The sequence below is a fragment of the Mytilus edulis genome, chromosome 9 (assembly GCF_963676685.1).
Source record: "Mytilus edulis chromosome 9, xbMytEdul2.2, whole genome shotgun sequence".
In the NCBI taxonomy this organism is placed as follows: domain Eukaryota; kingdom Metazoa; phylum Mollusca; class Bivalvia; order Mytilida; family Mytilidae; genus Mytilus; species Mytilus edulis.
Genome location: NC_092352.1, coordinates 44,949,476 through 44,975,774, shown reverse-complemented (window position 1 = coordinate 44,975,774; position 26,299 = coordinate 44,949,476). Strand labels below are relative to the sequence as shown.

At 31.1% G+C, this 26,299-nt stretch overlaps 2 protein-coding genes across 2 annotated transcripts; one reads left to right on the top strand and one right to left on the bottom strand.

Moving 5' to 3' along the window:
• Positions 1-1,762: 1,762 nt before the first annotated feature.
• LOC139488459 (cilia- and flagella-associated protein 52-like) lies at positions 1,763-11,155 on the top strand. The gene is made up of 12 exons (XM_071274066.1): positions 1,763-1,965; positions 2,663-2,862; positions 3,359-3,495; positions 4,459-4,587; positions 4,980-5,079; positions 5,404-5,651; positions 6,103-6,181; positions 6,749-6,942; positions 7,414-7,562; positions 7,941-8,277; positions 8,855-9,092; positions 10,283-11,155. Exons 1-12 carry the CDS (start codon positions 1,902-1,904, stop codon positions 10,439-10,441), a joined length of 2,034 nt encoding a protein of 677 aa, XP_071130167.1. The 5' UTR covers positions 1,763-1,901; the 3' UTR covers positions 10,442-11,155.
• Positions 11,156-14,819: 3,664 nt separating this feature from the next.
• Positions 14,820-25,149, bottom strand: LOC139488458 (ubiquitin-like protein ATG12). Its single transcript, XM_071274065.1, has 4 exons — positions 24,975-25,149; positions 21,061-21,197; positions 18,717-18,779; positions 14,820-15,526 (listed from the first exon to the last, which is right to left on the bottom strand). The coding sequence occupies exons 1-4, from the start codon at positions 25,108-25,110 to the stop codon at positions 15,467-15,469; spliced, it is 396 nt and encodes a 131-aa protein (XP_071130166.1). The 5' UTR covers positions 25,111-25,149; the 3' UTR covers positions 14,820-15,466.
• Between the last annotated feature and the right edge of the window lie 1,150 nt (positions 25,150-26,299).

The window sequence follows — 26,299 nt, the reverse complement described above, 5'->3', positions numbered from 1 at the left end:
AAATTGTTTATCAGGTTAAGATCTATCTGCCCTGAAATTTTCAGATGAATTGGACAACCCGTTGTTGGGTTGCTGCCCCTGAATTGGTAATTTTAAGGACATTTTGCTGTTTTTGGTTATTATCTTGAATATTATTATAGATAAAGATAAACTGTAAACAGCAATAATGTTCAGCAAAGTAAGATTTACAAATAAGTTAACATGACCAAAATGGTCAGTTGACCCCTTTAGGAGTTATTGCCCTTTATAGTCAATTTTTAACCATTTTTCGTGAATCTTAGTAATCTTTTAGAAAAATCTTCTCTTCTGAAACTACTGGGTCAAATTAAACCAAACTTGGCCACAATCATCATTAGGGTATCTAGTTAAGAAAATTTGTCCAGTGACTCGGCCAACCAACCAAGATGGCCGCCATGGCTAAAAATAGAACATAGGGGAAGATTGCAGTTTTTGGCTTCTAACTCAAAAATCAAAGCATGTAGAGCAAATTTATAGAGACAGGATATGAAATTGTTTATCAGTTGAAGATCTGTCTGCCCTAGAATTTTCAGATGAATCGGATAACCGGTTGTTAAGTTGCTGCCCCTGAATTGGTAATTTTAAGGAAATTTTGCCGTATTTTTGTTATTATTTTGAATATTATTATAGTTAGAGATAAACTGTAAACAGCAATAATGTACAGTAAAGCAAGACCTAAAAATAAGTCAACATGACCAAAATGGTCAATTGACCCCCTAAAGAGTTATTGCCCTTTATAGTCAATTTTTAACAATTTTCATAAAATTTGTAAATTTTCACTAACATTTTCCACTGAAACTACTGGGCCAAGTTCATTATAAATAGAGATTATTGTAAGCAGCAAGAATGTTTAGTAAAGTAAGATCTACAAACACATCATCATCACCTTAACACAATTTCGTCATGTGTCCTTTGTTTAATAATCGCATAGACCAAGGTGAGCGACACAGGGTCTTTAGAGCCTCTAGTTATTTTTCACTCTTGGTCCTGCCTTTTTTTTCTTAGTTTATCCTGCCTTTTTTTTTTAACATAAACTGACAGTCTGTCTTTTTTTGCCAAGTTGCTCATCCTGCCTTTTTTTTTTACTCAAAACTCCTGTCCTGCCTTTTTTTCAAATTTCATCCTAGGCCCCCTAAAAATCCAATGGTAGCTCCCTAAGAGAGAAACAGTAAATTTCAAAGATTTTCATCAAAATAAGATCTACTACGTATAAAAATAATATGGTTGATATTGAAAAGTGACCCCTTACCCGAGTAATTGTCCCCTGAATGATTATTTATCACCTGTTTTTACATATTGTTAAAATGTTTAGCAGATTAATAGTTTTATGTTTGCACATATTTTTCTATGTTGTTCAAGTTTTTGTGTACATACTGTAAAAGTGTTGTATATGTTTGTCTTTATTTTTAGCCACTGCGTCACAGGCACTTGTCTCAGAAAAAAATTCCTATATACCTTAAAATAACAACACGTGTTATATTAAGGAATATAGGAAAATTTTTTCTGAGACTAAAGTGCCTGTAATTTTCAGTTAGAAAAAGAGGGAAGAAAAAAATAATACTCTTATTTTTGAACCCCCCTTTTTTAATTGTTGTGTCTTTTTCCACCATCAAAATCATCTAAAATACTTCGAACACAAAAGTTATGTGATTTTTTAAAATAAATTAATGACATTCAATTTTAAATTAAATTAGCAACGGACACCTGCTGGTTAGAACGGTAATGAAATGCGGATTAGACAACCGGAAATAGGTGGCGTTGTTATTTTGGTCGCCATGCTTGTCTCCAATGACAACATCTAAATTTTGAAAGGCAGTGTTTAGCTTTGTGTGTACAAGTAGCCTTGACGTTCCTATTTTAAGAAGGCTACCACAAAAAAGAAGATGACAGACACACCAATAATTGATGTTCCTAGATTGGAACTTGATTCAATCATTGGATTTAATGGTAAGATGAGACTTTTGACAAGTTTTGTTTTGAAAAGCGCAGACAGAGTATAAATAATGCAGCAGCATTTTCCAACTTATGCGCCATTGTTTTATATGCTATACACTATATTTGTTGTTTACTAAATGAAATGTTGAAAAAAATAGTATCCCAAGCTGGCCCTGTATTGCTTTTCTTTATAACAAATCAATCACACGTTATAACAAATCAATCACACGTTATAACAAATAAAAAATGTATCACATACTCCAGCTTCTTCACACATGGTAAATTTGGGCTTCTTAAGTCTTATACACCTGAAAGGTTTGGGATATGTAAAGCTGAAATACAGTATACCCTATAACTATGATGCCAGATCGTGTAATTCTAATACACAATTTTGAAGTCATTATAGAAAATATCAATACACATTATTGTTATTTGTCGCCATTACTTGACATCATACAGGTTCCCATAAAATTTTGAAGTCATAATACAAAATACCTGACGCCACAATGGAAAGTGATTCTTGTATGACGGCAATAGTTCATTATTGTATCAAGTCAGTCAATATCATTCATAAGTGAAATAGGGAAAAGAACAAAACCAGTTTGCCCTACATGTATATTGATAATAATGGGTTCAATATTTTTTTAGAATTTAAAGTGCTGAACTGGTTGACCACTGAAGCAACTGTTGATTTTTGTGTATTTTTTAGGGGATGTTAATGCTGGTTTGAAAGTTCATCCTGGAAGAGAGCACCTGATTTACCCTCTAGGAAATACAGTCATAATTGAACATGTTACTACAAAGGAATTTTCACAATTATCAGGCCACACTAATAATGTGTCATGTATTGCTGTGTCACCATCTGGTAACTACCTAGCATCAGGACAAGTTACTCACATGGGATTTAAGGTATGGACACAGTGTTTTCAATAAGAACCAGCAAAATAACCGTTTTAAATAGTTTTTTGTTCGGTTCAATCATAATCAGCAAAATAAATATGGGTGCAACAAAAAAGTCATACATATATATATATATACTTTTTGTTGCTACCATGATATTTGTTTTCATATTCTGCATCTTGTGATTATGGCTGTCTATATGGGCCTGCTAATACATTGTTTGAATTTCAACTCTTGTATAAAAAAAAAACGGCTTTAGTTTTTCGACAGCAAGTGATAATACAGTACTTTTCAACCCAAGTTTTCCTTATTCTGTGGTGTGATGTGAAGTTTATACAGGGTTGGTAATTTTTGTACTCACAGTTTGTGTCATTTAATTAACTGAAGTAATCAATTAAAGTTAGGGCCTGAGATGTAAAATTTATTAACATCTCGGCATTATTTTAATAATAAAATTGTATTCATTAAATTTACTTGTTTTAATTCACTGATATTTTTATTTTAGGCCAATGTCATCATATGGGACTTTCACAGGAAACAACAGATAGCAACACTCAGCCTTCACAAAGTGAAAGTACAAGACTTAGCATTCTCACCTAATGAAAAATATCTTGTAACTCTTGGTGGGCAAGATGATGGAAGGTGGGTTCATATAAAAATTAAATTGCCAATAAAGTTTTGGTATTTTAAGAATTGTCTGTTTTATTGACCTATCAGGTTGTCTAGGTAATGCTTCATGGAAGCAGTAGGAATCAACTATTTCAATGTTTTCTCCATATATCATAAAATTAGGATTTCTTTTTACTAAAAATCATTGCTTTAGTTTTGCTTGTGTTAATCTTTAGTTTCCATTTTTACAATATTCTTCAAAACATACAAGGGTATTTTGTAATCCTTCTACACTTTCAGACAATAACACAGTATCATCTACTTACAGTATAAGAATCAATTAACATACATTTGTAATGATTCCAAGCACATATTTGAAATATTATCTAGACTTTCTATATTATTTTCAACAAAATAACTTTTTAGATCATTTAGGAACAAAGAAAATAAAAAAGGTGATAAGTTTTCACCTTGTTTTACTCCTATGTGAGATATAAAAAATTCGGAAAATTCATTTCCTTTCTTGATCATGTTTTTATATTTTGATGCATATTATATATCACATTAAATGTTTTACCTTCAATGTTTGATTTTTGCATTTTTTGCCACAATCCCGATCTCCATACAATGTCAAAGGCACTTTTAAAGGCTATAAAAGTGCAAAATAACTGTTTACCAAATGAAAAACATATAGAAATTAAAGAGTACAAGACACATATATTATGAACAGTAGAGAAACCTGCTTGTGACTTTAAAAACAAGTCTATGTTATCTGCATAATTATTCAACCTGTAAAAGGCTGTAATTCAACATAGCAGAAAAAGTAAATATTTGTTTCTATTATATTATTTCTTCCAAAATGTGCTTTGGAGTTGAAAAAGATAAATAATTGCTTAAACGTGTAAAAAAACTCACTATAAATGAAGGTAATTTGATTTTATAAAAATCAATAGATAAAGAAAGACATGAAATATTTATCATTTTATTTTATTTCAGTGTTGTTGTTTGGGATCTAGCCAGTAAAGAAGCCATTTGTGGAAACCAAGCCCAAGTAGAGAGTGCTGGAGTAACATACTGTGTAGCTTACTCCAATGTCAGCGATGATATCTTTGTTACAGGAGGAGAGTAAGTTTATTTAACAAAAAAATAAAACTTATTTATAAATTTCATGCATCCAAAGCATTTTTCTGTATTCACCTTCATCAGAAACGCTCAAAGCAGAATAATTTAAAATACAAATGACCAAAAAGGACACAAAAATTAACCAAATCAATATGAGGGTGTTAAAATCATAGAATTATCATTTCAAAATTTAAATATTTTTAATTTTTGTCAATTAATTTCGCATCAATTTGGTCAGTTTTGATCAATTGCAGAATGCTGTAACAATCTTCTTCAAATTAAGTAATAAAATTAAGTGAACTTTTGATACTGTTTTGATATAAAGGAACTTTATCAGAGATGTGTTATTTTGGTTATCTCCCCATTAAATCCTAAATGAGTTTTCTTTTTTTCAGTGGTACATTACGAGTATGGGAACTTGATGTTGGAAATAGAAAAATCAAAGCAACAAATGTGGTCATGGGTCAACTTAAAAGAGTTGTTAAATGTATACAGGTGAGAACAATGTATTTTCGTTTGTATCTAAAAAATATTTTAGAAAGTATTGCAATCAGAAAAGAAATTTAAATTTAAGTTATCTGCTCGTGCAAATGTTCCCTAAAACATTCATCAAATCTCAGGTCAGTCAATACAAAGTATTTTACCCATAGGGTATAAAGGTTAACAAAAAAAGTGTTTACCATTTATATTTCTTTTTATGATTGACTAAATGACAAAAAGTATTTGTTTGTTTGAGATCTCCTGTTTGCTAGGACACACTAAATGAAAACACTGTGACTAGTTCTAGCATTTTTGAAATATTTTTTATTCTATTTATAGATGGCTGATCACATGGCTGAACCATTCTTTTTCTGTGGTACAACAACTGGAGATATCATCGGTATCAATATGAGAACCAGACTCTTCCAAGTCCAAGGACCAAAGAAAGAACTATTTAGTAAAGGTGTCACATCTCTGGCACTTCTAAAGTCTGGTGACTTCTTAGTTGGAGCAGGAGATGGAGAAGTAGCCCTGGCTAAATTTTACAAGAAACAAGACAAAGGTGAAGTCTTGTTTGAAAAGAAAAGGTAGGATAAATACTTAAAGCAATTGACGAAATTGTGTAATGTTTATTTATGAATTATTCTGTGTATTTATTAATTGCAGTTTTTGAAGATTGGACAATTTGATGTGCTCAATTTTGTTGTCGAGACTGAAATTAGTATTATTTAAAAGAGACAACACTTCTTCTTCTCACTGTTAGTTTAAACATGCTCATTGCTGAAAAAATTACAAGTCTCATGACTCACCTTCAAAAATCCTAAATGAGAACCCTTGCCTTGAAGGCATAAAACTTTGCTCAGTGCTCGGAGCACAAAAATCATGCTCGAAACATAAAATCCAGTATTTCGATTGGTTGATTCTCGAGTCTGAGTACACAAATCGTGCTCCAAAGTTTTACGACCGCAAGGATTCCAGCATATTAAGATTAAGTTAGACAAAATTTTAAAACAACATGATCTTTTTTGCATATTTCAGGTCATGGAAGGACAAAAATTTATCCAATTTATCATCACCTGCAATCACATCTATAGCCCTGAGAGGAGATGGACATCAGGTAAATTTTATATTTAATTTTTGTTGATGAGCTTTCATTTGAAGGTGCATTTTCATTTTCATAACAAAGCATTATGTGAGTATGCATTCCACATGGTAGACCACAAGGCTTCACAAATACATGATAAACATTGGTTTACAATTTGGAAGAGACAGTGTCTCTTGCAAGTTTTAAAAAAAGATCTTACCAGTAAAATTTATTGTAAGTGTATTGAATAGTTTGGGTAGATTATGTTGTAAAAGTCCTGTGAAACGATGCTAAAAATAAAAATTGAATTTTGCCATATTCTTTTATGGAATGTAAAATTCAATTACAATAAGTGGACAAATATAATCCTGTAGTTGTATGTAAACTCTTATTTCATTTGTGGCCATGTGGCACCCAAAAAAATGTATTTATATGAACCAATTTCATGCATCAATAATATGAATTCTTACACATTAAAAAAACTATACTAAAAATATGGGTAAAATTTTTGATCTGGAAAATAATAATTTAAAGCACACTTTTATTGGAATATTTAATAATTTTTCAAATATTTTAATATTGTCCACTTTATATTTTCAGTTTTATGTTGGAGCTGCTAACTCTCAAATTTATAGGTTTAACTATTCTGAATTTGTCAGCGGTGGTGGAGATCAGAAACAAATCAACAAGAAAACTGGTCTAAAAATAGAGAAAAAAACACAGACAGATGATAAAGGTGTAGAATTAGTAAAAACATGTCACTCCAAAGCTGTTAAAGATGTTGTATTCCCATTGTAAGTTATTTTTGGTATTGATTGATTTTGGTTTTGATAAATTAATACTTAACTAGATATGTTTCGCTTTACAGATATTATAATTGATAATCCTATATCCTGTCGATGTTATGTGCTGATTATTTGGAACTACAATATGTGTCGTTTTTTGATTGTTATGACTTTTTTACACTAAATCTGATAGATTTGTACTGATTGATAGATAGTTTTTAAGAGAACCAAAAATTGTATATTAATGATTATCAGTTAATAATCAAATAAGGTTATATAATCTCACAAGAGAATCATTTGTTTTGAGATAAAACTGAAAGTGCTGTTGAACATGTATATTTTTCCCTTTGACTACTAGCTAGTTTAATTAGAGTTTTCTTGCTACAAAAGGTCTCTTTTTCCCACAATAAAGTACTTTATATGTCAATATACTGAAGTCAGATCTAACTTTGAAATAAATGAAATGTCTTTTGTTTGTAGTGGCTTTTCCAATTTAATAGTAACATGTCAAGAAGAAGAAATTAGAGTCTGGAATATGTCAACAAAAAAAGAAATTCTACGACATGTAGTCGCCAATAAGACATGTAATGCTGTGTGCATTACTAGGGATGGAAAAACAATATTTAGTGGTTAGTATTGCAAGATTAGACAAGTTTTAAAAGATAACCTTGCTTTTTCAGAAAACATTTTTAAGATTTCTTGCATTTTTCTTTTTTTACTTTGTAAACTTTATGGTATGAACTATGAAATGAAACATGTATATCATGTTAAACTAAATATGATGTGTGGTGATAAAAATGGGGTTGATGATATTGGATTATTTCCATGCAAACTTGATGACAACATATATATTTATATTTAACTAGATATTACTTTGGTTTCATAGTATTCTTTCTAAAAAGATAATGTTGAGAGTGATTTTAGGCGAATCAAAATCTGAACATTCTTTAATTTTCGCTTTTTGTAAATTAGATAGTTTTACTAATTTGTTTACCCATGTTTTTCAGCTTGGGATGATGGTATAATCAGAGGATATGGTTTTTCAAAGGACGGTAAAAGTTTGAAACAGAAATTTGAGAGAGGAGAAGCTCATAGTAAAGGAGTTACCGCCATTTCATGTACTTCTGACGGCAGGAGAATCGTAAGTGGTGGAGGTGAAGGCCAAGTACGCATCTGGGACATTACCAAAAGTATGAATATGAAAGGCGAGGATGTTTACATTATAAAATTGGCAGAAACAATGATGGAACACAAAGGAACTGTTTCTGATGTCAAGATAACCAATGGAGACCTGGAATGTGCCACTGCTAGCAATGATGGAACTTGTATTATTTGGGATTTAGAGTAAGTTTTGTGTATATTTAAAGAAGCCTGATTTAATTTACAACAAATATTGATCTCAAATCTTCATTGATTGAAATTAAATTTTGATTTCAAATTTCTAAGTTGTTGTCTAATTTTGTCATTCTTCATATCACACTTGACCTTCCTCTTGACATCATTGTAGAAATCCAGAAATAAAACTTTTGAGCACGATTTTTGTACTCAGACTCTAGAATCAACCAATCAAAATGCTGGATTTCATGTTTCGAGCATGATTTTTTGTGCTCCGAGCACTGAGCAAAGTTTTATGCCTTCAAAGCCTGATATTCAATTATTCTCTAATAAACAGAAATGCAAGAGCTGTTCTTTTGCTTTCTGCTATGTGCTCGTCATGATTTTATGTCATAAATGAATGCACTTTATTCCATCTTAATTATTCTTTAAGTGAAATGTTTCACATTGAATGTTTAATTTATCCTCAATTTTGTGTATAGAAATTCAACTACTATCTATTTTTTACATTCAAGTTTAAAGTGTTTTTGGTTAAGATGAGCTGTTGAACCCATAATTGTAAAGAAATTTATATTTTTTATTTCAGAAATAAAAGAAGGAAGGGAATAGTATTCGCCAACACATTATTCAAATGTTTAACCTATGATGCAAAAGAAGTACAATTAGTAACCAGTGGAACAGATAGAAAAATAGGATTCTGGGAGACACATGGCGGAGAAAGGATTAGAGACTTAGATGGTTCCTCAAGTGGATCTGTCAATGCCATAGATCTGTCACCTGATGGAAGATTCTTAGTCACAGGAGGAGATGACAGAATGATTAAGGTACAAATTTACTTCAGTTGTATGCTAAGAAAAACTAGATTGTGAAGAAAAGTAAAGGGAAACTACTAACTATTAAAGGGAGACAATTTATATGAATTGTGAATAAAAGAATTATAAAATGTTTCTTATCATGTGCAGCAAAAAAATAATTCAATATCAAATTTTTCACTTTTGTTGCAAATTTTATGGAATGATGGACTTTAGTATTACCTTTCAGAATTCATGGACAGTTAAATTCATTTTTTTATTACGGCTTATGGTAGACCACTAACCCTTTCACCGCTATACACAGCATATGCCGCGATTACAATGGATTTTTCATCAGGACTCTTAAAGTATTCGGTTTTCATTCGGTTCCTCTCTAATTTTTCCTTGTATGAATCAAGGATATACAAGGTCTCATTTGCGCTTGAAATCCAGGCAATTTTTATTGTAAAATCATGCAGTAGAAGGAAAATTGAAGGAAAATAAAAAAAAATATTTTGACAAAATGCAAATGGCAGAAATCGGAAACGAAGCTGTAAATATGGAAATATTTCAGCATTTCTATGGCGAAACTGACAACAAGGATTAGCTAAAAGGTTTACATTTAATTCGTGTGGGAAATATGATTTGATCGATCATTATGAGATGTAGACAAAGGGGGGAAAACAGAGGTTGACTGAAAATTTTGAGGACGGAGCCACTGATTTGTGCCATGATTACATTATACCTTGTGTATGGTGCAATACACTACGGAATCGAGTAATTGGTGTCTTCTTTGTTATATGGCAGATAAAACAACAAAATAGATGAAGACTAAAAATTACACCTTTTACCTGTTAATTACCTGAAAATGCAGGTAACCTGAATTTTACTGAAATAATTGCCTAACATTACAGTTCTTACTCTCCTGAGCATTTTTCATGCAATAACTTTCTCTGTATCTCTTATAATAAAAAAGATACAGCAGTCTGAAAAGGAATATACTGTTCTAATGAATGAACACAAAAAATATGCAGCAGCAGCAGCCATTTTTCTATTTTTTTTGTGTAGCGTTGAAAGGGTAAATATAAATTTGATTGTTTTTTACCTCTCAAATGCTATTTGACTTGGAGCAACGGGGTTCCTAAAAATTACAACAGTTAATGTAAAAATAGAGACTTTATGGTGTTATATAGACTATTCAAAATTTTGTTTTTCTTTTATAGGTATGGACCTACCAAGAGGGAGAAGTTGTAGGTGTAGGAATCGGACATAGTGACTCGGTCATCAAAGTTAAAATCTGTCCTAACCAGAACTTAATCGTCAGTGTCAGTGAAGATGGAGCTATTCTCATATGGAAATTCCCATTTACACCAAGATGCTAAAGACAATTCAAAATTAACAAAGCAAATATTGTATATGAATCTTAATGTTTATGAAAAATTTATTTGACGGATTCCTTAGTACTACTGATGAATTTGGAATGGATAAATTCTGTGATATATTTATTATTATTAAATGAATTATACTCAATTATTTTTATTATGAGAAGTGTCACAGTTGCAACCAAATTTATCCCGAAGTGCTCAATTGTCCGTCCATAAGAGTTATTAGTTTTTGTGAAGAATAATTCATCTGTCTGAATAGGGTTGTACTTTTTTGTTTAAGATAATTCATTAGATAACAAGAATGTCAAAAACTACTGAAGTATTATATTTTCTGTTCAATTGTTTGTCCAAGATGGAGAATACAGTTCCCAATTATTTTTTTTTCAAATATTTTGAAACTTTTTTTATTTTACTGCCTTCATATTTTTTAATTTTCAATTATTCTATTTTTTTTTATGAAAGGTTTAACAGAATATAATTGCTATTATCATTATTAATGTATGTGTCACTGTTTTCCCCATTTCACTTTACAAAATATATATGGTATACTATCAAACTGTTGCTTGCAACTGTTTTTCTTTGTGATCTAGATCTGCATTTACAATATTACTTCCTCATTTTCATAGATCTGAATCTTAATTGTAAATATTTATTTGTAAATGAAGTATATATTTATCATCAAGGACAATAAAATGATAAAACACTGTAGAACCATTCTTTTACTATTTTATTGAAATGTTATTGGGAACATGGAACCATTTTCAAACAGAGAGTCAACTATCAGTCCAAATAAAGTGGATTTTTAAAGTGCCAGTCTGCCTAAGAATCAGGCAGTGGTGAAAACATGACCAAAAAACCCCACCCAATTTGACATTGATTTCAGTTCATAATATGTAGTTATGCACAAAAATAACATTCATTTTCGTTTTCTGTTCTGGTATTAAATAGAAGATACAATTTGGTTGAAATGCACCAGAAATTATTGAATAAGGGGAGATAACTCTGTAATTTGCTATCATTCTAACCAATTTTCTAACCGAGTTATTTGATATTACCAGACACACACAAACGAAAGACTAATAATTTTTAACTCAGGATGATGGTTAGTATTAAATAACATGATTAGCTCAGTTGGTTTTTTCTGATCATGTTTTGATTTTTACCTAAATTGCCTGCTTCTTACAAAGACTAGCACTTAAGCAAGGAAAACATTATATCTAAATTTCAAGAAAGCCACAGATTAATTCCAGTGAATTTGCTTTCACATTAACTGTCCCTGTTGATTTTTTTATGAGTCCAGAGAGCTTAGTTTGTTATAATCTCTGGTATTTTATCTTTGAATATTGTTTTATTGGAGTAAATATTGATTTTGTTATCAATAAATTAAAACATACTAAATACTACACATACACCTTCACAGGACTCAAATCTGTCGATACTGTTACTGTGGTTTCAATTATTTTTGTGGTACCAATTTTTGTGGATTAAGTAAAATTTACATAAAGTTGATATTTGATTTCACGGTTTTGAAGAAGTTTGCATACAAGCCTTTGGAAAATTTGTTATTCATTGAACATTTAATTTCGTGGTTTACCTGTACCCACGAAATCCACAAAAATTGGTATCCAATCAATAATAATGAAGTCATAGTAGTTTTGGCAATGCACAAGGTCATGTTTTTCTCTTGACTATTAATGATGTCTTTGAACTAAATCGTCTGTTGGTTGGATGTATACTAATTGATAGTTTAGTCAAAGATACATGATTTTATTTAAAAAGAAGATGTGGTATGATTGCCTATGAGGCAACTCTCCAAAAGAGACCAAATGACACAGAAATAAACAACAATAGGTCACTATAAGGCAACCAACAATGTGCAAACGCCGCAAAGCCCATACATATAGTCAGCTCATTAGTTGTTATTGGCTTTGAACTAGCTGTCAGTAATTGCAAGTACTCTCTGGTCTGTACTGAGTGTCTTTGTTTTTGGGATGTTGTTCAATGTATTTCTGTTTATTTCCATCTGATGAGTTGAGCCATTTTTAACTGATTTTTGTAGTTTGTACTTATGGTGTACTGTTACAATACAGTCCCAGATTAATGGAACCAAATAAGGAGCCTGTAGTTCAGTAGTTATTGTTGATTCATATCAAAAAGAAGATGGGGTACGACTGCCAATGAGACAACTCTACACAGGAGACCAAATGACACAAAAATTAACAAATATAGTTCACCGTACAGCCTTTAACAATAAGCAAAGCCCATACCGTATAGTCTGCTATAAAAGACCCTGAAAGGACAAATGTAAAACAATTCAAAAGAGAAAAATGTTTGTCATATCTGTTTAAGTAAACTGTTTTGTTATAAATTAGGCTGTTAGTTTTCTTAATTGAATTTGTTCCTATTTTCATGGCGGGGCCTTTTATAGCCAACCATAATGTATGGGCTTTACTCATTGATCTCAAAATTTAAATGTCACTTTTTTCAGCAATTACTCGTTGGACAATTGATTTTGTAGGAGTCTTACTCAATGCACAACAGTAAATGATACATGCATCTCTTCTTTCAAGTATTCACCACAGCACAGCATTCTCAGATTTTCAATATTTTGATCAGTTGAATTAGAAAATTGCGATTTAGAAAAGTACATACTTTTTGAAGGGGTGAAAATTACTCCACTCAAGCACAACCGGAAAATCCTCTAATGGTTTTCATTGCAGAACCAATTATTCTGTGTGTGGAGATTACCAGCCATGACTGAAGGGTTCAGATTGCTTACAGTTATCAGTGGATGTCAAATTAAATAAGCATTGGTTGAAGTTGATTCCTTTACAATTCTGGACAAAGGAAGAAAAACTCATATTGTTATGGATGACTTAAACAATGACACCATTGATATTTTAAGAACAGATATTAGATACAAGTACAAGTTATGTAATTTTCTTGACAAATACATCATTTTGTAACTTAAATATTTGAGCAAATATTTCATTGATAAATTTCAATAAATATTCATAGATAAGATGTATATAGACTGATATGATCAATGCACTATAGTTTGTGTATGTCAAAAGTGGGGATAAACCTTTGAAGATTTAGATATTCATATTATAGGGTTTGAATAGCAGGCGCGGATCCAGAGGGGGGGGTTCCGGGGGTTGGAACCCCCCTTTTTTTTGGACGATCAATGCATTTGAATGGGGACATATAGTTGGAACCCCCCCTTTGTCCTGGGTTAGGAACCCCCCTTTTTAAAATGGCTGGATCCGCCCCTGAATAGCATTATATGCAGTCTTTACCCAATAAAAACCTACAAAACAGTTCTGAATTGACTGCAAGCAAATTTCAGACTAAATTCATTAAATGGGAAGTCTGACAGCGAAACCTTTGCTAAAGTTAGGCTTCTGGTCAAAATTTAAATATTAAATATGATGCCTTGTAAAATGATAAAGCCATGTTTTTTGTACAATGAAAAACCTCTTTGAGGGCTCTGTAGTTGACCTGATGCAAGGTAGAATGTATGTCCCTTATCCAAAATGCTCTCATTATCCAGTGGCTGTACAAATTACCAGACTATTTATTATATCTTTTATGTCTATTGTATAAATTGTTTATTTGTTTTGACACTTTTCCATGAATTTCATGAAGTTTTTAACTGATCATTAAACAATCAATAATCAATCACTCGAATCCTCAATTTGAGATTTTAAGAAGAACTGAACAGGTTGATATGGGTGCAAGGAAGACTGATATAGCAAATACCATGTTTTTCTGTTCGTTTAGGATTTTTGATATTTATTTTTTTATCTTTTTTGGTTGATATTGATATCATGGATATGAGTCTTATAATACCAAAATATGTTATCAAATCATATGGACAAATTTTTGACTTTTTCTTTTTAAAATGATACTACAATGTACAATGCAAGTCATTATGTGCTTGAAGAAATTTGAAGCAAAGAAATTATTTCATAAATAAGTTTTATTTCAACTAAGAAGACTGTGTGGATTTTCAGAACATAAAACTTAGGCCCTTTATTGCTTTTACTTATTGATGTGATTTTGCCTCAAGATTCTATTCCATATATATTTTCGAAACCTTATGCTATTAAAGTTGATGATAAAATTTATGGTTTATTCATCCAAATTATCTATTACACTTCATTTGCTTTGAGTGACCAGGATGTTTTCTAAAACAAAACGTTTAGTGATGTTCAACATACTCTATAAATAATTTGTAAATCAAACAACAACAAAAATCCATTTCACAAAAAATCATTAATTATATTCCTCATTTAATTTTAGGATTTACGCTATACATTTGAATGGGTGGCTGTTTCTATTAGGAAATATAAGGGTAGCTAACAATTGTCAATTTTATTTTGACATGTATTTAATACTATAACATCTTACAATTATCACAGTCATTCTTCTTCAAATAAACATAAACATAAATTCATAATCAATTCAATATGTAAAGCGAACCCTGCTGTAGTAACTCTTTAACAAATATATGTTACTAATTTTATGTAAATTATATACTTTTTATCTGTACATAATCAGTCAATATTGTTTAATTCTTTAAGTAATGTTTTTAAAAATAATTTGAATGAAATCTGTTGATCTATTTAGAAATACTAGAAAATCAGACAAGTTTTGTTTTGTGTGATAAAAATATTAGAAACTACTGGTCATACAAAAGGCGACAAGATTTTTTTTCTCACACATATACATTAACCTTACAGCAGTAAAATCATTCAAAACAAAAAATGCTGCTAAAAAATTATGTGTTTTTTTTTTATCTTAAATATTTGAATTTGATTGTTGCTAAAATGCTATTGTAATATTAATTTCTTTTTCAGCAGCAAATCAGTAACATAATAACTATATACACTGAAACATGGTGTTCTTTCAGTTTAAAAGTACGTCATTAAGCTCTTCATTTAATATAAGGTATATTGTCAATAAAATGTTAAGGAATGTTGTATTGCACTTTTCCTCCAATTTTTCCTTAACCAGTGGTCATCCCCAGGCTTGTGTCTTACAATAGTGGAGTACTAATTTACCATCACTTCCAAAACACTATAATATAAAGCAATTTTTAGTAAAATACAATGAAAACAATGAAATAAATTCATGACTTTGTCTTGAACTTGGTGCAAACAATAAGAAGTCTTCAATTTTCTGCACTCTCATTTGATTTGAATTATATTCTACCATGACTTCAGAAGAATTTAAATTTACAACATGATACAGAATTTTTAGAAAAGGCAGTTCTTTGATGATTCTCCTTGCAGTTATATTCAGCAGAAGGGTTGTTCTATCTTAAAGACAAATCCTTCTATTCAGATCTACCAATAATATCTTCTTTATATTTTATTTTTACTTTAGGCTAGGTAAAAGCTTTAAAATAAGCAAATAAAAAAATGGGGTCACCGACCTCGTTTTCGATTTAAAACGCCATCTTTTTCACGGAATTTGGAAATTGGGACTTCTAGTCAATAGCAGTGTAATATTTTTTTTAAAGTCCGTATCCAATAAAAACTTGTCTGTTTTGTTAACCTAGTTGTTAATACAAACTATTTTAATAATATCACCCTTTACTGAATGGAAAATAATAATGATAAATCGCTATAATAGTTTTCCCGCCTTTTTTTTATTGTGAAATACCTATAAAAAAAATAAGTTTAAAAAAAATTGACCAATAATTTCTCCATGAGTCTTCAATAGAATATGCGTTGTTCATCATTTTCATATCTAAACAAAATAAGGAAATAAAAAGATGGGGTCACCGTAATGGAAAAAGAGATATTTCAAAAAAGGGGTTAACAATTTGAATTGGCGGGAACACATTGCGCCAATTCTAAAAACATTGTCGAAAGACGTTCGGCCGTTTAAGGCGATATTCTCACAAATTAGAGACAACCCAGTTCTCGTTATTTGCTGTTTTGTTGTTTGCTTCTGAAAATATATTAATAAAAAAAGAAAATGTGGTATGATTGCAAATAACACAATGCTCCACAATGACCAATTGACACTGGAAATTATTAACTATGGGTCACCGTACTGCCTACAACAATGAGCAAATCCCATACCGCTTACACAACTATAAAAGGTCCCGAAAGGACAAATGTAACACAATTCAAACTAGAAAATAATAAAAAAAAAATAATTAATGAAAAACAAATTTGTGACTCTTTTGCAAACAACAACCACTTTAAATTACATACTCCTGAGTTGAGACAGGACCCGTTACAGCGCTCGACTGATACCGTTACTTATTCGTTCCTTATACGTTGAAACACATTGCACCTATTACGAAACAAATCTTTTCAATTGTTTTCTTGTCTCTGGTGTTAGCTATAGGTTCTTAAAAGTGAAATATACCTATTAGCGGGTATGTTCAAGTTTTAGCGTTAGACCGATGACCTGCTACTTATTCGCTTACAATATGCTTGTTATAGGTCGCACCTTTTTTGTTCTTGTCTCTGATGCTATATATTGGTTCTAAGAGATAAAATAACCCTATTCTAAGGCGTAAATACTCGTTTCAGTGCTCGACTGATGCCCTGTTACTTATTCGTTCCATATTCTCTTACTATACGTGTGTTATTCGGTGCACCTTTTTAAAACAATATCTTTTCAATTGTATTCATTCAGTATTTTTTTTTTCTGTAGATTACTCATCTTCAAACGAAATGAGCGTTATAAGTAATTTTTTTCTGACAATTCTTTTTTTTTAATTACTTATGACATGTTAATCAAATATAATATTAATAAATGCAGAAGCATATAATTATCTAATGAACCAAATATTTCCTTATTCAATTTTTTACGATTTTTTGTCAACGAAATGGTTCGGCTGATTATTTTAGATATGCAATGTATACTAAATGTAAACGCACAAGTTCTTTTAAAGAGATCGATTTTATTTCAATTCCGTGCAAGTGTTAACGGGGTCTCATTAACACCATTTCTGTTTTGATCACTCATCCTTAGGCATCTATTAATATCGAAATATTCCGTAATGTTGCTAGAAACTCAGCCTAAGTATACTCATACAGCTGTCATACCGTGAGTATGAATAAAACCTAGTCCGACCTCTTTTCTCAAATCTCCTTTTAATTATTTTTTTCCCATATGCGTTCCTCTGTAATTCTTCATTCCGACATCTTTTTAACACAGACACGATTATTTTTTTTTTTTAACAAAAAATGCGCACCTTATACATAAATATCAAACATCGGCACAAACTCGGAATGGTCATATAAAAAAACCTACAATGTTAGAAGATTATATGTTAACTTCTCTAGATGTACTTTGTTTTACATGTATGCGTCATTACGTTACTGTTTTGTTGGTGTTTATTTGAAATCTAATTATCATATTCATGTAAAAATGTAAGTGCAGTACACATTCAAAATACCTCAGTGCAATTTGCCATATCCATACCTATTGCTAAAGATACAGTGAATTTTGAGGACATGATCAGAAAGATTGATGATTTTCGTACTTTCTTCATGTTCTTAATGATTTGTAAAATATCGACGTAATTAAGAACCTACAAAAGTCTATACATGTAGAAAATTAAGGAAAAAAGTATTATATATATTATAATTTGATTGGCTCATCTTGTTGTCGAGTATCCAGATTCTATTTCGTTTCTTTACGGTCATTTTTGTGTATTTGTTGTTGTTAGATTGCTGTATAGTTGACTCTCTTTTCATTCTCATATTTTATCCAATTCTGGAACATGTCTATTATTTAAAAACAATTTTCATTTTTTTTCTTTGGCAAAGTAACCTATCAAAACGATTGTCACTCTCTCCATCGGCTCAAAGAGGAATAACTCTAATAAACGTTTCCAGTTCGCGGAAACCGCGACGTCATAAACCACTGACAGCATAGTACTGTTGCGCTTGTATATGCGCATAAACAATAGAGGGATTTGTCTTTAAAGACTAAAGTGATTAGAGAATGCAAATCCACACTACAGACTATAGAACTAAATTCAAAACATTTATGCGACTAAAATGCAACTGTCATACAAGTGAGAGGTTTAGCATTATAAAACTAGGTTCAATCCACCATTTTCTACATTTGAAAATACCTGTACCAAGTCAAGAATATGATAGTTGTCTATTCGTTTGAAGTGTTTTACTATTTGATTTTGCCACTTGATTAGGGACTTTCCGTTTTGATTTTTCCTCAGAGTGTAGTATTTTTGTAATTTTACTTTTTACATTAAAACTGTAATAAAACATCTACTTACATCAAAAACACTGCCTACTTCTGTGTCTGGTGCAGGAGCAAATGATTGATTTACATAAAGAAACTGAAATAGAGCAAATTTATTTAGATATGTTTTATGACATGTAATAGTGTGTTAGGATAGTAGGTTATTGTTCAACTGCTGCCCTATTTTGGAAGAAGTCTATATCAAATAAATGCAGATTGTGATGAGAACCTAACAATGAACAGAGATGTAAACAAACTTTAATATTATAGATCCCTTATAGTCATATGAAACGAGTGACCAGTGAAAAATAATGTTAATCCAATTCTTGAACCAATGCATGGATATATCATAAACTTAGTCTTCTGTGCAAGATTTTATCATTTTTTTCCCATAAATTTCGTTTAATCGTCAATTTTTTTTCAATTGGTCAGTGTTGTGAAAATATGGCAGGTAATTAAAGTTCGTGTTTTGAAACCGAAGTTTAACGATTGCCACCTGTTTGTCAACAATCAAAAAAGCATGGATATTGAGCATGTGTTTAACATGTACAATCAGTTAATAGTTTATTTCAGTGACAGATCCATGAGTATTGCAATCACCAGATTTTTACGAGGAGGGTCACGCTAAGGTCACTTTGCATACGGAAAATATGTCTGTGAATTGCTTCCTGGAAGCAAGCAATTAAAATAAGGTAACCTTCATCAGAATGTAGCCAAATTAAAGAACTTTCTTTAGAAAAAAGTATATGTACATAAGTTTAATCATGAACACTGTCCATTTTGTTATAAAAAAACATATGCTTCAGTTTTTTTAATTTGAGGTTTCATATGACTTTAACATAGAAGCAGGATACTAGGATATATATAAATATTTGTACATGTATACATTTTACAATGCAAAAAAAGTTTGTGCAAAAGTTAGCTGCTGCATGATAAATGCGAAAATAATGATATTACTGTAACAATAAGGTTAAATAATAATTAAATCAATTTATTTAGCAGCCTATTTTAATGATACACAAAAAGGGACAACAAAAAAGTCATAACTACATGCGATTCCTATTTTATAAACAGCAGCTAATAGTTTCTTTTACAAGAAACAATTAGACAGCAACACAATGACACAAATAAGACCAGATGCTCTGCAAGGCGCAGCTTGATATGACTTTAGAGGTCGCATCCTGAACAGTTGGGCAAGTATGGACACAACATTCAAGCTTGATACAGCTCTGAATTTGGATTGTGATCAAATAGTTGACACAAAATTGGTTTTTAACATAGAATGAATGTGGCTAAGAACTTCCTTAAAAAAGTAAAATTGGACATTTACCTATTATGGTCCAATATCCAAAATCTAAATACATGGCTAGATTCAGCATATCAAAGTACCCCAAGAATTCAATTTTTGATGAAATCAAATAAAATTCAATTTTGGACCCTTTAGAACTCAATGTGGACCAGTTTAATAAAAGGGCCCAAATATCAAAAATCCAAATATATGGTTGGATTCAGCATATCAAAGAACCCCATGTATTCAATTTTTGTCAAAATCAAACTAAGATTAATTTTGGACCCTTTGGACCTTAATTTAGACTAATTTAAATACAGGACCAAAAAATTAAGAATCTAAATACACGGATATATTCAGCATATCAAAGAACCCCAATAATTCAATTTTCGATGAAATCAAACCAAAAAAGTTTAATTTTGGACCCTTTTGGGTGAGTTTTGGCCCCTAATTCCTAAACTGTTTGGACCAAAACTCCCAAAATGGATTCCGACCTTCCTTCTGTGGTCATAAAGCTGGTGTTAAAATTTCATTGATTACTATTTACTTATACTAAAGTTATTATCCGGAAATCATCCATCGTCACATGACGCTAACAACATTGAAACAGACGACATGATACCAATATACAACCAAAGTTTTTTTTAGTTTTTGCGGTTGTATAAAAAACCATCTAATATTAACTCGTACTGTCTATGAAGACAACTCCTATTGGATGTTGTCTGACTAGACAACTCTTATTGGATGTTGTCTGACTTGTCTCATGGCCGGGTTGTCTTGCATTCATATTAATGTATTTTTAAACAATGATGTAAGCATACAAATTTCAGGTTTTCCGAATCATGTTAACACATTACACAATTCCAAGTAAACTGGTCTAATGAAAATATTTTTTTTCAATTTCTATTTATTATTCCTACTGAATGATAACCGAGATAAAACTGCATTATAAAATCATCAGAACAAAATGATAATAAAGAAATATATGCTTATATTCTACTATATTCTACTACATTTGATCAATAGTGGAGAGTTGTTTCATTGTCTTTTTATTTTTATATAAAAAAGAAAGCTTTCAGCTTAATTATACCATAGACTCTGTTGGTTCAAATTTTAGATATTTCTTTATAAATTCTGATATCCAGCTCACTCTCTTGTTTCTATCTACAGACCATTTCTTTTTCTTCATTATTGGAGCATCACCTGCGGCCTTGAGGAGAACATCAACTGGAATTATATTTTTGTATGTTTTTAATTATTTGTCATACAATGAATATATAGCACTCATTTTAGGAATTTACAGATTTAATGCACAAAAACTTAGCTTTGAGTTTATTAAATATGCTAGTGAGTAAGACATGGCTATCTGTACCTGATTTGATATGAATGGGCTATGACACATGTCTGACATAGGTTAAATGCTGACCAATGAAGCTTAACTGTATTTTTTTCATGAAATAAAAGTACTAAGAGATTAAAAAATTTGTAAGGGTTCAGCGGAAACCTGTGTCTCGCCTACTTTTGCTGTTAATCACACATTCTACAAAAACGATGAAAAAAATTAATAAATATTTTCTCTCGATACTATCTTTTGATTGTCAGAAGCTTCTGTCCAAGTTTGGTAAAAATCCAGGATAGTTTAAGTTAAGAATCTTAAAAATGTTGTAAAAACTTTAACTGCAGACTGTATGTAATGTTAACTGGAAGAAAAACTAAGTCCATTTATAGGTAAAATACGGGAAAAATGGATTTTTTTTTACAAAATTTACTTCTGGATACTTTCTTATGATCATAAACATGCTTCTGTCCAAGTTTGGTACAAATCCAGGATAGTTTAAGAAAGAAATCAAAATTTTAAAAACTTGAACTACAAAGAGAATGTAATGTTTCCTGGCAGAAAAACTAAGTCCATATATATAAGTAAAATACGGAAAAAATGGATTTGTTTTTTACAAAATTTACTTCTGGATACTTTCTTATGATCATAAACATGCTTCTGTCCAAATTTGGTACAAATCCAGGATAGTTTTTAAAAGAAAGTTATCAAAATTTTAAAAACTTTAACCTCAAAGAGAATGTAATGTTTCCTTGCAGAGAAACTAAGTCCATTTATAAGTAAAATACAGAAAAATAGGGATTTTATTTTACAAAATTTACCTCTGGATACTATCTTATGAACATAAACAAGCTTCTGTCCAAGTTTGGTAGAAATCCAGGAAAGTTCAAGAAAGTTATTAAAATTTCAAAACCTTTAACCACAGAGTGAATATTTGTAGACACTGCTGACGACACTGTTGACACCCACACCGATGGAATGTAGGATTGCTATGTCTCGCTTTTTCGACTAAAGTCGAAGGCTCGACAAAAAGCAGTGCTTTTTCTATGACAAAATGTCTCTAATTTTTCAGAAAATAAACACATGAATCAGATTTTCTGACGAGTTTGTTTTTCAGATACATAAATGTAATCTTGACGCCAGATTTTTATTAAAGTAAACAGACTGAACATGCTGAAATGCAATCATGTACATTTCAGTGCTTCTGTTAGAGCATTGCCTTTAGATTCCTAGATTGAGAGTTTTGAATCCCTATAGTACTGACCATGTACCTCACAATAATGGTGATACGAGCATCTACCTCTTGCACATACAAGTGTCTTTGAGTACCTGGCAGTCAAATAGAAATGGTCATGAGATGTGGTAGATAATTGAAGATGACCATGGCTTAAGCATGTTAAGGCTGTACAGTGACCTATAGTTGTTAATTTCTGTGTCATTTCGGTTTCTTGTGGAGAGTTGTCTCATTGGCAATCATACCACATCTTTCTTTTTTTATATGGAATGTTTTTATGGCATTAGAAAAAAGCCAGAGGGTTTACAAATGAAAGACTTGGGGTTGTTTAGTAGTAGAGCAGAGAGTTTTCCTGTTTGTCAACATTTTTTTGCCCTGATTCTTCTTACATTCAATCATTGCTTTGTTGTAAAATGGCATATTATTTAAATAGATATAAAATATATGGAGTTGCTGTATCATTGCCATTTTAAGGACTACTTATACAACATTTGGTCTCACTAAAGACCATATGACGTATATGTACAATGATGTACAGCTTTCAACATTTATGAACAAAACCAACACATACATGACATAGCAAGCTATAAACAAAATGATTAAAGAAATAATGATAAAAGAAATAAGAAAATGTTAAACAATCCAATTAAGGAATACAAGAATATGTGGATTCAAGAATCTACAGGAATAACTTCTAAAGCTCGTACAAATAAATTTTGTATTTTCCGAAAATGTACATATATTGTTTATGTACTAAGATGGATGATACACATTACAGAATAAGTACTAGTACGTGTACAGTGTTTAACTGTTTAAAAGTCTAATTTAATTTTGAAATTAAAAAAAATATATAATAATATATATCACAGCCACTTGTTTTTGTCAATGGGGGACCCGGGTTTACTATCCACAATTATACGAACCCCCCATTGACAGAAACAAGTGCCTGTGCAATGATAGTGATACTATCCTTGTATGGAATTTTTCATAAATACTAAAATAGTTTACACTTACACAGGTTGGGAACAAACCATCTATATGGTGATTATACCTATATAGAGGGATAATCCTTCTATAGAGGGGTAAAATTATCCCTCTTTAGAGGGGTATTTTTGTTTAGACTGGATTTAAATCAAAATAGGGCAGAATGGCATTCTCTACTTATTATGGCAGTAACCTGAAACAGTTGATGCACCAATTCATGTACTTAATTTAATATGCACATGCCCAGTTTGATGCTTATCTGAATAAATATAAAATCTTTTGTTCACCATGATTGAAAGCTGTGATGATCAGGTAAATTCTACTCACCTATGCCTCACTGGACAGAATTTCTATTGTTAGATTTAACATGAAATTTAAAGGTCAACTATTCCTTTTGTTGTTGATCAGGTGTTCAGATAGGTTTACAATAGATTGCAAGTTTTGTCACTTTAGCAGAAAACTGGTTATCCCAATTTTTAGTAAAGTGCATATGTTGATGCATATAAATGCTAGAGATTATAGCCAATATAACTAGATAATGCCATTCTGCCCTAATTTGCTTTAAATCCAGTGCAAACAAAAATACCCCTCTATAGAAGGATAATTTTATCCCTTTAATTAAAGAAGGATTATCCCTCTATAGAAGTATAATCACCATACAGGGGGTTTGTTCCCAACCTGTTACAGAGGGTATCAGGTCCGTTCGCGCCCAATATACTTTCGCACCCTACACGTTCGCACCTCGCACATTCGCACCCAAGGTCCGTTCGCACTCTACACGTTCGCGCCCAATTTAAATTCAAATTCCAGTTGAATATTTGGAAAATCATGATTGTTGTTTTTAATTGATTTGATGTAAATACTGAATGTATTTATAGCTTGGTATGAGTAAAAGATTGAATATTTTAACTGAAAAACCCAAAAGATAATTGTTTTTAACAGCTTGGTCCGATCTGAAACAATGAAATGATAAAATATAGCAATAGACTATTATATAAACTAAAACATGATAAAATTTATTCAACTCACAAGAAAAAAATCGTAGTCAGAATCTCACTTCATTTTAAAACAAATCAATGAAATAAAGTTATAGGCAATACACTAAACAAAAGTTAAACATGATTAAGTGTTATCCAACACAAAATAAAACGTTGACAGATTCCCACTTAAATTAGAAAGGAATATTATTATTTTAAACAATACACTCTCAAAAACATGATTAAGATTTATCCAACACATACAAAATTGCAAAGTTATTAAATACAAAACCAATTAGAATTGGGCGCGAACATGTAGGGTGCGAACAGACTTTGGGTGCGAACATGTGGGGTGCGAAAGTGAAATGGGGCGAACATGAGTGGGTGCGAACGTGAATGGGCGCGAACGGACCCGGATTCGTTACAGAGCTGATAAGAAATTGAATTTGAAAGTAAATTAATTAATGTTTTACTTTTTGATTTAGACGAATGTGTAGGGCTTTCAATGATAGGTGTCTGTGCAGTCCTGGCATTCGTATTTGGTGGTGATTCTGATGGTTTTTCATCAGTTTCTGTTTTATTTTCATCAGAGTTATTATTGTCAGCCATATTTCCGTCTCTCGCGTTTCAAGTATGAAGACTGAGAACAGTCCAAAGAAGTTCCGAAACATTGATAAAGCTAAGTCACCAAAATTAATTTGTAGAAAGAACGCACAATAATGCACTTAATATATTTATGAACTTACATAATTTCTTGTCTATGAGATAACAGGTAGTAAACTGACCCATACGATGACGCAATTAATTTATCTCTGCTATAAATATAGGTAAAATGTTACCAAACCCCTCTACCCTTTGTAAATTTATACTCTAAATATATTATGTCCCAGGTAAAACAGGTAAAACCATTGCCATTGGTTTTACTGATATATACTTTTTCATTTCATATAATTTTTCACTAATATTTCGCATTGGAGCTTCAGTACAGAACCTTTTGTTGAGCCCCCATAGTACCTTCCCCTTTTTGATTATAAATTCCCGATTTCTAATATATATCATTTACTTGTACCATATGTTTACCAATTTACCATACTAAACATACATGTTAATTCTATCAATGTGCTGACTCATGTATTTGCCCTTTAGTCGAGTAGCACATTGATAGTAAACATGTATATTTAGTTAAAATGTGGTAGATTGGTATATGCATATTGGTACAAATAAATGATATATATTAGAAATCAGAAATTTATAATCATAAAAGGGGAAAGGGGGAGGCACTCTGGGCACGCTTTTGGTATCAAATGTAAATTACAACAAATTTTATGATTTGTGTATACTTCCAACTGAATTAATTTTTCACCAAAATAATGATTTTAAGGCAAGAAATGTGATTATTTTCTTTTAACCTTTGAAGAAATTGCACACAAATAAAATCTAGATATTAAAATGGCAAATTCTCTGTGTTTCAGACAGGTAAACAGTGGAACTATCCTAAAAATATAAGATGTTGTCCAAAAAATTGATGAATAGCATTAGAATGCTAGTTTATCATTTTTTTTACTTTATAATTAGCAGTTAATTTTACAAGTTTTTAAACTCATGTTCATCAAAGAAAACTGTAAAACTCTTTTATAAAGTAACCTCTCATGAAAACTTGGCCTTAGGCTGTTTACAGTTACTGCTCTTTGTTTGGGTTGTTGCTTCTTTGATGTTCTTCTCCTCTGAACTGAATATGTTGGTTCCATGAAGTAGAATAATGAACAACCAAAGACGTCAACAGACAGAACAATGCTTT

Excerpts from the sequence above, each read along its gene's own strand:
- LOC139488459 (XM_071274066.1), top strand. The coding sequence starts at position 1,902 with ATGACAGACACACCAATAATTGATGTTCCTAGATTGGAACTTGATTCA. Across the intron at positions 6,182-6,748 it reads TGAGAGGAGATGGACATCAG|TTTTATGTTGGAGCTGCTAA; the intron begins GTAAATTTTATA and ends TTATATTTTCAG. Across the intron at positions 7,563-7,940 it reads TGGAAAAACAATATTTAGTG|CTTGGGATGATGGTATAATC; the intron begins GTTAGTATTGCA and ends CATGTTTTTCAG.
- LOC139488458 (XM_071274065.1), bottom strand. The coding sequence starts at position 25,110 with ATGGCTGACAATAATAACTCTGATGAAAATAAAACAGAAACTGATGAA. Across the intron at positions 21,198-24,974 it reads ACATTCGTCTAAATCAAAAA|TTGATGTTCTCCTCAAGGCC; the intron begins GTAAAACATTAA and ends ATATAATTCCAG. Across the intron at positions 18,780-21,060 it reads TTGAACCAACAGAGTCTATG|TTTCTTTATGTAAATCAATC; the intron begins GTATAATTAAGC and ends GCTCTATTTCAG.